At 40.9% G+C, this 13,320-nt stretch overlaps 1 protein-coding gene across 1 annotated transcript in view; it reads left to right on the forward strand.

Annotated features, from left to right (window-relative positions):
* LOC101344307 (PABIR family member 3) overlaps positions 1 to 13,320 on the forward strand; it is a 30,598-nt gene continuing 17,278 nt past the window's right edge. Inside the window, 3 exon segments of the mRNA XM_023734316.1 lie at positions 1 to 271; positions 452 to 638; positions 7,894 to 7,972. Coding sequence (XP_023590084.1) covers positions 85 to 271; positions 452 to 638; positions 7,894 to 7,972 — 453 coding nt within the window. The 5' untranslated portion in view covers positions 1 to 84.

Consider the following 13,320-nt stretch of genomic DNA (forward strand, 5'->3'; position numbering starts at 1 on the left):
CCCAGCCAAGGCTGACAAAGGCGCCTTTAATGACGCTAATTGTTTCCGTAGTAAGCATGCGTCGTCAGGCCGGACACAGGGCGCATGCGCAGAGGGGCGGGCTCCAGTTTATTCTCAAAGGCGGCAGGTTGTAGTTTTTGTTTTGGCTGGAAAGGCTTCCCTGGGGTTGCTATCGCTGAGCGAGATAAAGGAGTACGATTCGCGGCGGTGGCCGAAACAATAGATTGCCCCATTTGAATTATAGACGTGGAGGTGGGGGACCTTCTCAGCGGTAGAGGCTCGGAGCTTAGGAGGTAGGAGGTGCGGAGCCAGTCCTGCCCCACCTTGTGCCCACTGGTGTTGGGGATCCTGGGCTGCAAAGATGAGCACCCCCACGCGTCTGAGAGCTTCCTCCTCTCTTCTCGTTTTCCCCTTCTCCTCTCCCTACACCCTCTCCCCACCCCCTACCTAGCCGACTTGCCCAGATGTGAACGGGAAACTGAAAGCTTTGAGAACGTCGAACTAAGAAGTGGCTTCCTCGACATCGACATGGCACAAGAGAAAATGGAGCTAGACCTGGAGCCGCTTCCGAGTTCGACCACCACAGACGGCAACATCCTGAGAAGATCCAGCAGTGCACCTTTGATCAGTGGTCTTGGGTGAGCAGGGTTGAGATACTGAGGGAGGCAAGGGAGTAGTAGGAGGGGAAGGGCTAGGAAGAGTTGGAGAAAGTGATTTCCGATAGCATTCCCATCCCAGATCCCACCCTCAGGGGGGTGAAAGGTGGGACGGGCTAGCTGGAGGTAGAGCGCACACCCACCCTGAGGTTGACAAGCATCTGAATCTGAACTTCCTCTTCTGACTGCCCACCTGGACCCGAAAACAGCAACCAATTAGTGTGGAGCACGACGTTTTCGAACTTCACCCCTCTCTTACCCACACCCCTTTGAAGTACCGGAGGCGCCCCTCCCCCTCCAGATATTCTGTGATGAATTTTTACCATTCTGTCAACTGCTTTGTCACCTCCGACCTTCACCGCAAGCACACTCGGGATAGAAATGGTTGTCAAGCAAATAAGTTTTGACCTCTTTTTTATTCCTAGTTTTTATTTGAAAAAAGTTAAGGTACCACAGAACTTGATCTCCTAAATTATGCATTCTCAGTGGGGGCGAAAATTGGTCTTGAGGGGGACAAAAAAATCTTACTCTTTGTGTATAAAGCATAGATATACATAAAGAGATATTCAGTATATCTGTGGTATTAAAATTTCATGGAGGGAGGGTGATTAGGGGGAAAAAAAGTCTAAAAAAGGCTCCTTAGAAGGCCAATAATCACAACAATAGCAAAAAGATTTAGAAACACTGCCCTAAATGATGATTAACTGTATTTCCTGTACATATCCAAAGGTCTGATGTGACTAAAGCTGATTATTTCTTAGAGTTTTAAAGTGAGGTCTTAGATTTCACATCCCAGTATCATATTCTAGATATTGTAAAAATGTCTAAAAATGTATGCATTCACTTCATAAGCTCCTCAGCTTTTGCTGCCATCATGCTAATTGATAGTTGTAATTCACAACGTCATAGACTGTTAGAAGGGAACTAAGAGATCAGATCTGCCTTTCTTGTTTAACATATGAGGAAACTGAGGCCCAAATAAATCTCCAAAGTGATATATTCAGTACTAGAACCAATGCTGTGTTTCCTGACTCCTAAGTTAGTTCCATCTACTATACTAATCAACATCTAAACTGATTAACTCTAAATAATTCCAGCTTCCGGTCATCTGTGGTAGGGGAGAATATATTGCCACAAAGTGAAAAACAACTAAGATTGACCCAAAAATAATATATTACCTTACTTCAATAGGCAGATAGAAAATAGGGGGAGGGGGCTCTGCATGTTGTGCTGAGAACAACATTTTATAAACTCAGGATTTTGTGAATGAATGAATTGCTATGGGACCCACTCTGTTAGTGGAAGAATGCAGTTGGGGAGAATGTTGGTTTTATTGGAAGGCTTTATGAAAAGAAGAAACAGTTGCAAATAGATGGAGGGTGTGTTCTTGAAGGAAAATGTGGATCTGTTTAATATATTAAACATTACTGTTGGGGAGAACCCCCCCTTCCCCAATCCCCAAAGTCCTGGGAGCAAAGGGAGTGATCTGTTAATCCATTCATAGCTTGTTTTGTTCTACAAAGGATTTCTGTTAATCCATTCATAACTAGCTTTGTTCTGCAAAGGATTTGATGTTTTTATCATATGTATTAGAGCATAGTTACAGAGTTAAATCTGTAGCTTAAGATCCTGATGCATGAAGTAAAATTTGTACAGGAAGGGATGGGGGGGGTAATAGCATATTTATCTATTATTGTTAGGTGCTGTCCAGTCAGTTCCAACTCATAGTGACAGAATGAAACGCTGCCTGGTACTGCGCCATCGTCACACTAGTTACTATGTTTGAGCCCATTGTTGCAGCCACTGTGTCAATCCATCTCATTGAGGGGTCTTACTCTTTTTTGATGACCCTCCACTTTACCAAGCATGATGTCCTTCTCCAGGGACTGGTCCCTCCTGATAACATGTCCAAAGTAAGTGAGACAAAGTCTCGTCATCCTCGCTTCTAAGGAGCATTCTAGCTATACTTCTTCTGAGACAGATTTGTTCGTTCTTCTGGCAGTCTGTGGTATATTGAATATTCCTCGCCAAAACCATAATTCAAAGGCATCAATTCTTCCTTTTTCATTGTCCAGCTTTCGCATGTGTATGAGGCAAATGAAAATACCATGGCTTGGGTCAGGCACACCTTAGTCCTCAAAGTGACATCTTTGCTTTTTAATACTTTAAAGAGGTCTTTTGCAGCAGATTTGCCCAATGCAATACATTGTTTGATTTCTTGACTGCTGCTTCCATGGGCGTTGATTGTAGATCCAAGGAAAATGAAATCCTTGACAACTTCAGTCTTTTCTCTGTTTATCATGATGTTGCTTATTGGTCCAGTTGTGAGGATTTTTGTTTATCTAGTAGGAGTTAAAGAAACCTCAGTGGACCAAGTCCAGGAACTCTTGTCCATCAAAAAGAGGTAACGTAGGAATGATATACGACATGCCCTGAGAGCATATTTTGTGCTGTTGTAGCACAGATTGGGGTCAGGCTAGGGTACACCTACCCTTAGTTGAATTCATTTTCACCTCATTTCTTTTCAGTTGCATATGTCCGCTGCTCACTTTTCTCACTTTCCCTTATGTGGACCCCTAATACTTGTTGCCCCACCTCCTTTGAAACTGCACCTGGCAGTAAAGCATTCTAGTCACAGCTTGTTAAATATTTTTGCACCTCTTTCAAGTAATTTTCCAATTTTGCTTGATGCTTTCTGTGTATAAAGACCCTCTCTCTTGCACCAGCATTTTGCCAAATTTATTCCTTAAATGTCTACTCTTTAATACAAGCTTTACTCTTTTTAAGAAGTTCCTGCACTGTTTTGTGTACATCTCATGTTAAACAAAAATACCAGCATCAAGTTTTGAACCTCTTGGTTTTTTATAATCTTTCTCCCTCCCATTGGCTAACATTATCACTGGCGTCAGTAGCAGTATATTTAAAGGTAGTAGTTTTCTTTCTTCTCTTTATCTGCTCCTTATTAAAAGAATTATAGATTAAGTTCTTGGATTTCTGTCAGTGGCTCCCCTCTTTAAACAGCTCTAGCCTGACCTCGCATTTAGACTGTTACTGTCTCAGTCCCTGTGCTGAGAACCTCCTAGATCCAGGAGACAGAGAGAGGGCTGTAACATTGGAGATAGTGCAAGATGGCGAGAAGTGGCGGCAGAGAAATGATAGCAGCAGAACCAGGAGACTGGCGCGAGACGGTGCAGTGGGCTTCCTGGCCCGTGGAGCAAGGCAGTTACAGTGGGTGTGCCAACCCACAGAGCAAGAAAGCTGAGAGCCTTTGGGCTGAGGCTTCCTGGCAGAGTGGAGTGCCTCCGGGACTCCAAAGGATGTGCTCTGCTCCCATCTCTTCTTCTTGGTGGTAGTGAGGCCCCCCCCCCCTTTGCTCTAGGATTGGCTTTCTTTTAAGCCTAGCAAGATAGCAGAACTAACCAATCCCCTCATTAGGGTTCCATACACCTTACTTACATGGTCACACCCCCACAAGGGTGCCATGCACCTTATTTGCATTATTAGCAAGCTGTCCAGTCCTCTTGGTGAGTCACAAACACCTTATTTGCATAGTCCCACCCAATCATTTGGTGAGAGTTACAAGACGATGGCGAGAAAGGCCCTATAAAAGCGATCCATTGCACCGTATTCTGCCATTGTAGTAGAAAAGTAGCCATAGGCAACAATAAGTAAACAAATGGGCATGGCTATGTTCCAATAGGAAGTCTCTGAGTAGTGCAAACGGTTAACGTGCTTGGCTGCTAACCAAAAGGTTAGTGGTTCAAGCCCAGCCAGAAGCACCTTAGAGGAAAGCCTGGCGATCTACCTTCAAAAAATGAGCCATTGAAAACCATCTAGAGCGCAGAGCTATTCTGACACACATGGGGTCACCATGAGTTGGGGTTGACTTGACAGCAACTGTTTTTTTTATGTTCCAATAAAACTTTATCTATAAAACCAGGCAGCAAGCTGGATTTGGCCAGCGATTTGTAGTTTGCCTTGGGCTAATGGTGATAGTGATTCTCTCTCCCATTTGTGATGTTCGAGGAGGTCGGACAACCCCCAACACCATGCCATTTTTACAGTCCATGATATTTTTATAGCCACAAAGCCTAAAATATTTACTATTTGCCCCTTTGCAGTAAATGTTTGCCAACTATTTGGTTTATTGAACTCTTACAAACCTGGAAAAATAGTGGCCATGAAAAAATGATTGCTTTGGGTATATAACTGGCATAAATCTATTGTAGTTTAAACAGTTATATTACCTTCACTTTTTCCAGTTTGGAAGTAGCACTTAACTCAGTTCTAGATATCACCCAGGGTTTTATGAATTCATGTTGAATGACTTATACCGATATAAGCATAACCTGCCTCAATTAGTTTTTTCAATTAAAGTCTTATTTAGTAAAATTGGCAGAAAAAAAATGTAGAGAATTGCTAGCACTGAGAATTACCTCCTACCCCACCCAAAACAAAAGATAGTGGAAATATGTAACTCACTAGTGTTCCTCCTTTGCACTCAAGTAGTAACCTAAAAGTTGGTGGTTTGAACCTACCTAGCAGTGCCATGGAAGAAAGGCCTGGCGATCTGCTTCCAGTAAAGATCACAGCCAAGAAAACCCTATGGAGCAGTTCTACTCTGTAATACACAGGGTCGCAGTGAGTCGGAATCGACTCGACAGCAGTGGGTTTGATTTTTAGTGTCCCTCCAACTTCCTTATAAGTGACTCCTGGAATATATTCCTTTTTTCTTAGGGAAAATGACTGGGAAAGGAAGTAGACATTAGACCCATACATATATCTTCTCATTCATAAAATATTGAATCAAAGCCTGCTATATGCAAACTGCCACGATGCAAAGATGTATCTCAAGGCTCAATAATCATTTAATTTAGTAAGGAAGATAAATACTCAAAGGACCTAAAGGTAAAGAAAGTGTTAGGAGAAGTCAAAGAAGGGAGTGAGAAACTCCAGCAGGATTGGTGAGGGATAAGGGAAAGGTTTATGGAGAAAGTGGCATTTGAAATGGGCCTTAAATGATTGATAGGAAGCAGACTGGAAAAGGGAGGGAGATGGCTGGGACGGCATTTCAAGTATATGGAGCAGGCATGGAGGCAGAAAAGCATAGGTGTATCCCAGAGAGCTGAATAATCGGCTTTGCCGGGACCTGTGGCTCCCAAATGTTCATTGGCTGATGACTGCTGATCCCAGGTGAAGTTTTCACCAATCCATGATTTTTAAAAAAGTTAAGTACAGCATACTTCAATAATGTTGTTGTGTGGTTGCCAATTGTCTTTTCCTGAGCAGAGCTGCGGTTTACCATGAGGTTGTTAGTCCTACCTTTTTTTTCTTTAATACCAAAATATCATTTTGTAAATGAAACAATGGTGTTAGGAGATGGTGAGTTTTTTTTTTTTTTAATGACCTTACGTGGCAGAAGAAAAAAGGTAGCAACCATATGTTTGTCGTCAGATTTTTGTTTTGAAATTTTACTAGTCTGTGGAATCCCAAAGTCGAGCCAAATTGTGGAGAGCTTTGAATGCCGTAGTAAACATGTGACTGAATTCAGCAGGCCATGGAGAGAGTCACTGAGAGTTTTGGGCTGGAAAGCAAGCTGTTTTTAGGAAGGTGGCCTCGTTGTAGAGCAGAGGAGGCCAGTTAGACATTGCAGAGTCTGTAGAAAAGTAAAAAGGTTTTGAAATAGTTTTTGGTAAGGAACCTGAAAAGAAAACCATGTATATAAGGGAGATTATAGAGGTAAAAAATGTTCCTGGGTGGTGCAAATGGTTTGTGCTCGACTACTAACCGAAAGATTGACGGTTGAAACCCACCCAGCAACACAAAGGAAGAAAAGCTTAGCAATCTGCTTCCGTAAAGATTACAGCCAAGAAAACCCTATGGAGCAGTTCTACTCTGACACCCGTGGGGTCTCCATGAGTTGGAATCGACTCAACGGTAATGGGTTATAGAGATAATACCCAGAAGACCTGGCACCTGATTGGATATGTTGTTGTTAGGTGCTATCGAGTCGCTTCCGACTCATAGTGACCTATAGGACAGAGTAGAACTGCCCCATAGGGTTTCCAAGGAGTGGCTGGTGGATTTGTACTGCTGACCTTTTGGTGAGCAGCTGAGCTCTTAACCACTATGCCACCAGGGCTCCTGATTGGATATAGGGGGCGATAAAGAAAAGTATTAAAGATGATTACTTATTATCACTGGGGAAAGCTCGGTGAAGGGTACATGGGAACTCTCTGTGTGGTTTTTGCAACTTCTTGTGAGTCTTAAACTGCCTGAGAATAAAAAGTTATAATAATGAAACCAAAAGTAAAAGATGACTTCATTCAGGGTCACAAGCTTAAGTGGGACTGAGGCAGGCTGGGCGGGAATGGTCGTAGCTGAGAACACCAGCACTCTCTTCAGTGGACAGCAGCTGCTCAGCTTCAGTCCATTGGTGCCGTGTGGAAATGTGGACCCAGTGATGCAAAATCTTGCCAGTTTTCCATCAAAAGCAGAAATCTGGAATCTGGATTATTTATGTGAAATCTTCCAGTGTTTTAAACATGCACAACTAACTCAAAATTGTTTTCGACACTGTGGAGGCCAAACAAAATGTTATCTGTGAGAGTCTCTGTTCTATGGACCTCTAAAACCAAAAAAAGAAAAAAACCAAACCCGTTGCCATCGAGTCGATTCCGACTCATAGCGACCCTGTAGGACAGAGGAGAACTGCCCCATAGGGTTTCCAAGGAGTGGCTGGTGGATTTGAACTGCCAGCTTTTGGTTAGCAGCCAAGCTCTTAACCACTGTGCCACCAGGGCTCCTGTCAACCTGGGCTGTTGGTTAACTCTCTTCATGTGAAAATTTGGGAGTTGAGAGGGAATTGGTGCTTGCACATTGTAACTCTGAGCATAAATTTAAATAAGTTACAGGTTTACACTGAAAAATGATGTTTCTAAGGTCATAATAAATTATACTTATTCTCAGTAGCTTGATTAGAGGTGAAGCGACATGCTTGAGAATTCCTTACCTTACGTGGAAACTTGTTTAGGTTCAGCCAACTAAGGCTGTGTGTGTGTGTGTGTGTGTGTGTGTGTGTGTTTGTTTTAATTTCTACATGGGCACAGCTGTCTCTACAAGTAAGCCATTTACATTAATGACATTACCGTTTAAGTATTTGAAATCTTATTTCTTTAAAGAAATTTTTGTAAGGGATTTTATATGACAAATGTTTTCTTTTTCCTTTTTTTCTTAGTGATAATTCACAGGTGTTCCAAACTGACACGTTAAGAACTAGAAGAAACAGTACAAGCTTTACAAGCCAAACCTGTCTGGTAAGAAAATGCTTCCAGTGGCCTCACTGTCCAAGACTTATGCTATTGGTCTTAACCAGTGGTTCTCGAACTTGTGCAGGCATCAGAGTCACTTGGAGGGCTTGTCAAAACACAGACTGCCCGACCTTAAGCCCAGAGTTTCTGATTCAGCAGGTCTGGGGCAGGGCCTGAGAATGGGTATTTCTAACAAGTCCTCACTTTGAGAAACACTGCCCTAAACATTACTGAAGGAAAAATAAAGACATCGACTACAATTATGATTGCATTGCTGCAGCTGCAGCAGAATTCACTTTTCAGTCCTGTATGGCTTTAACACTGAGATTTGCTTTTACATATGAGAGCATCTGTCTTCAGAATGTTTTTAAGAACATTCTAACTTTGAGAGGAAAATTTGCAGACTCTCCTAAGGGTAGTTTTCAGGATTTTAGTTCTACTTTTATCTTGCATTTATCTTGAATTGTAAATAAAATTTGTTTTTCATAGTGCAGTTATAATGCAATCTCTAAATTATAACTCTTTTCTGCTAATTGTCTGGTAAATATAGAAAATACACTTGTAGATGAGTAAGCCAAAGTGAATAAATGATTCACCATATGATTTTTTTAAGTATCATGGAATACATTTAAGTGAAATGTTATTGCTTGGAAGCGATTTTAGAAGGGAAGACAAATTCAGTTTTGGACATCTTAAGTTTAAGGTTCTCTGGAAATATCTAAATTGGATGTATAGAGAGATATTTAAGGAAGTGTTTTGCAGCAGATTTGCCCAATACAATATGTTGTTTGGTTTCTTGACTGCTGATTCCATGGGCGTTGATTGTGGATCCAAGTAAAATGAAATCCTTGACAACCTCAGTCTTTTCTCCACTTATCACGATGTTGCTTATTGGTCCAGTTGTGAGGATTTTTGTTTTCTTTAGAGATGTAATCCATACTAAAGTCTGTGGTCTTTGATCTTCATCAGTAAGTGCTTCAAGTCCTCTTGGCTTTCAGCAAGCAAGATTGTGTCATCTGCATGTCGTAGGTTGTTAATGAGTCTTCCTTCAATATTCCAAATGTTTTCTTCACCACTGTGGTCACCATGAATCAGAATCAACTCCATGGCAACTAACAACAACATCAGGAAATCACTCCACCCAACTTCTGCTGATGAGCGGTTCCTAAGAACTACTTCTGACTAGGACTATCCCTTCTCCCCAAATTACCCCTTTGCTTTATTTCCTAAGAACTGAGGTTAGCACATCTGTTTCCCACTGTTTCACCAGGGGGCACCTCTGCTGACTTTGGTGCAGTTGCACTATTCCCCATCTCCCTCCTGTTCCAAAGGAAGCAGAAGAAATGTTTCATCTTCCTATCAGAAATGGTTATGCTTTTCTTGAATAATTGGTCTGTTTTAATTTTATGGCTGTTGTTGTTGTTAGTTGTTGTTGAGTCGATTCCGATTCATGGCAACCCCATGTGTGCAGGGTAGAACTGCTCCATAGGGTTTTCTTGGCTGTAATCTTACATGATGCTGCCGGGTGGGTTCGAACCGCCAACCTTTCAGCTAGTAATCAAGCGCTTAACCATTTCGCCATCCAATCAAAACCAAACTCGTGGCCGTGGAGTTGATTCCGACTCATAGTGACCTACAGGACAGAGTAGAACTGCCCCATAGGGTTTCCAAGGAGCAGCTGGTGGATTCAAACTGCCGACCTTTTGGTTAACAGCTTAACCACAGCACCACCAGGGCTCCATTTTGCCATCCAGGGACTCCTAATTTTATGGCTACTGATCATTATCTGATTAAGTTTTGCTTTTCACATTGGCAACTAGGAAGCCTAAATCCAGTTTATGGGCCACCCAGGAGCAAGTGTTTAATACATTCATGGCCCTGCTTTATGTCCTGTCCTTCTAGCTTACATTCAATTGATGTTAAATATTATTGTAAACCACCTTAAATCATTTCTGGAACTAGGCAAAGACGTTCAAAAACATAGTAGACAACCCTTTGTCCGAATTTCGTTTGTGTTTTATCACTAGATAGGGCAGTAGAAAATGAGTTAACAAGAGCAAATCTAGGAAGGTTCAAAATTACTTTCTAAAAATGTAATCCCTTTACAGCATTACTTTTCTGTGGCCTGTCTTTTAAATGGAACTAAGCTTCTTCTTGGAGCTCTGGTAACGCAGTGGTTAAGAGCTGGCTGCTAACCAAAAGGTCGGCAGTTAGAATCCACCAGCTGCTCCTTGGAAACCTTGTGGGGTAGTTCTACTCTGTCCAATAGGCTTGCTATGAGTGGGAATCGACTTGACGGCAAAGGATTTTCTTTTCTTTCTTTTTTTTTGGGGGGTGGTGGGGTTTAAGATTCGTCTTTCTATCTTAATTCTTTCACTGGATATAACTCTTGGGAATAAGGTTCACCCAGCAGCCCCCACCCCCTGCACAATTTTTCTTCCCCTTGGTGCTGGTTCTCTTGCTTCCTCCTAAGCTTTTTTCTCTCCTAGAGTGTGGAAGAAAGACACAATGGGAAATTTACACAAAAGACACCAAGAAGAGACTTATTTACATCTCAGGAAACTCTATTTCAATCTTAATAGTTTGCTTCTTGTAGAAAATTTATCTAAGGTAAATCCCTTGCAAACACCACCTGTAGTACTTAACCTTTGGGAGAGTTCTTTTCCTGCAGCCTTGTTTTCACCACTTAATTTTTCATGTTATTACTAAAAGAATCATCCAAGTTCAATATCTGATCCACATTTTATCTAATTTAAAAACTTTCCCATGGCTTATGATTCTGTAGCTCAAGTTCAAGTCCTGCCTACTCCCAGACATTTAACATTATATCCCTGTTGATGTCATCAATTTCAGTCAGGCAAATCTTCTCATGATTTCCTGGAGAAAGTTTTCCAATAGGAAATTCTAAGCCTTTGCCTGAAACTAAAGTGATTCCTTCCCATCCCTTAGGTATCAATTAAAAATAATCTCTTCCAGGAACTCTTTCATAATTAATTTAGAACAGCTTGTCACACCATGCAATTCTCCTTTTGTTTTTTTCTAACGTCATTATAATACAGCTGAAGTCCCATCATTTTTGTATATAGAGATGTATTTATTATATGTGTATATAGTTAGATTCAAGTTAGCATGTCTTTTCAATTAGATTATAAACCTTATGTTTCACATTATGTACTGTGAATTTTCTGGGCATTTGAATGATAAACATATGAAGTTTAGTAGCATGAATTAAACTTATTCAAGTTCTGCTTATTCTAAGATATATGTGTGTGTGTGCATATATATATATTTTTAAAGAAAACTGAAGTTTTTCCGATTTGGTGCACGTCACTGCACAACCACTTCTCAGTGCGCTAATAGCGGGGAAGAACAGCCAGAACCGTGTAGAAATTACAATATGCTCTACTTGCTTACGAGTGTTCTTTTACAGTATGCTTAAAGAACTGGCATACAAATTTTTAAGTTAGTAATAATGTCTAATGTTGTAAGGGTATGAGATAATTGATATTCTCACATACTCCTGGTAGGTACATCTGTATACATTTTCTGGAGGGCAGTTCGGCAATGTGTATCAACAAATTTGTGACTCAGACATTCCAACTCTATGAATTTATCCTAAAGAATTAGTTGAGGATACGTGCAAAGGTTCACTTAAAGGTTGTTATCACAGCATCATTTATACGAGCTAGCAAAAAAATGTGGAAACAGTCTGAATGTCCAACAATAGGGAATAGGTTAAATGAATGTGACTTCGTTATCTGTGTTTGGATCCCAGTTCTAGCAATTGCCAGCTGACGGCCTTGGGCAAGTTCCTTAATCTCTCCCACCCTCAGTTTTCTAATCTTTAAAATTGTAATAATGTCTATGTCATGAGGTTGTTGTGAGAATTGAGTGAGATAAAACATGTCTGGCTCACAGTAACTACTTCTTATTTTGGTACATCCATGTAGTATCATATTCATCCTTTGAAAATGGTGTTGCAGATGAATTTTGACATGAAAAGCTGCTCAGAATATATTAAGTTAAAAAAAAGACAGATTCAAAACAGGTTGTATAGTAGGATCCAGGTCTGGATAAATAAATACTGAGATATTAACTATGGTTATCTCTGGATGGTGGGGCAATGCTGTTGTTTTTCTACTAATTATGTTTTATACTGAACCTGCGTTGCTTTATAGTGAAAAAAAAAGTGAATCTGTTTCTGTTTAAAAAAATAAAAGGTCAGATGAGGAAAAAACTGAAGAATGCTGGGTAGCAAGAGACACCTTAATTTTATAAAGCTACTGTATATTGTCCAAGTTATGGTCTGTAGGTAATTAAACGTTTGATGATGGTGGTAGTGGTGATAATAGATAGCTACCATTTATTGAGCACATAGGATGTGCCAGGCACCGTGCGAAGCATATTACACACATTATCACCATTATCACATTTAATATAAATAAATGCTTGAAAAGAGAAGCAGTTGTTCTGTTACATTGTTCATAGCACCATTCCATATAGCAACAAATCATATATCCAGTGTATTCCTTTTATATAAGTTTTATCCAGACAAGTTTCCTGATTGTTAGGTCCTCATTCCTGACTTTAGTGAGACGGGTCAGCTAGTAGCATATGGGTTTGAATTAGAGACTTTTCTTGAAATACCAACCCTGGAACATGAGTAGTACAGCCAGTCTGAGTTACCGACCAGTTGATAACCCACAGTTGTCAGACACCTCCTCCTTTATACCCATTCTTAGGATAGGAGCTGAATGTGGCTCAGGGTGAATATCTTAGTATGGCTGTTCCAAACTCAAATTGATGGTGCCGTTAGATATAATCTGCTCTTCTCATACATATACCAGAGTAGATCATTTTTTCCACAGTTCAGACATTTTTAGCATGGCATTCAAGGTTTTCCAGCATCTTTACCCTCCCAGCCTAAGAGTCTTCTATCCTCCAGGGACTGGCCTTCCACCCACACAGGACAATCACTTTTCCTAAAGCTGGCCAAGCACTTTCACTTTTCTGTTGCTCATGCTGTCAAACTCCTCATCCTACAATGCCCAACTCAAAGCCACCTATGCCTTTGTCATCTGTCTCCCACCCTCTAACACACATTCACTTCATCTTTGCTTTTGAGTCTCGCTCTACTTTGCCTCCATTTAACACTCATTTCCTGTCCCTTATATAATATTTGCTTCCATGTCTGGTTTCCCCCATGGATTGTAAGGTCTCTAAGGGTCATAACTATGGCTTATTAGTTGTTGCCTTTTTAAATCTCTCCCCTCTGAGCAGAAAAACACAGCTCCTTAAATATAAGGATTCAATAAATATTGAAATACTTAAGGGTTAGCCATATTCCCATGATA

Source organism: Trichechus manatus, unplaced genomic scaffold (genome assembly GCF_000243295.1).
Source record: "Trichechus manatus latirostris isolate Lorelei unplaced genomic scaffold, TriManLat1.0 scaffold00066, whole genome shotgun sequence".
In the NCBI taxonomy this organism is placed as follows: domain Eukaryota; kingdom Metazoa; phylum Chordata; class Mammalia; order Sirenia; family Trichechidae; genus Trichechus; species Trichechus manatus.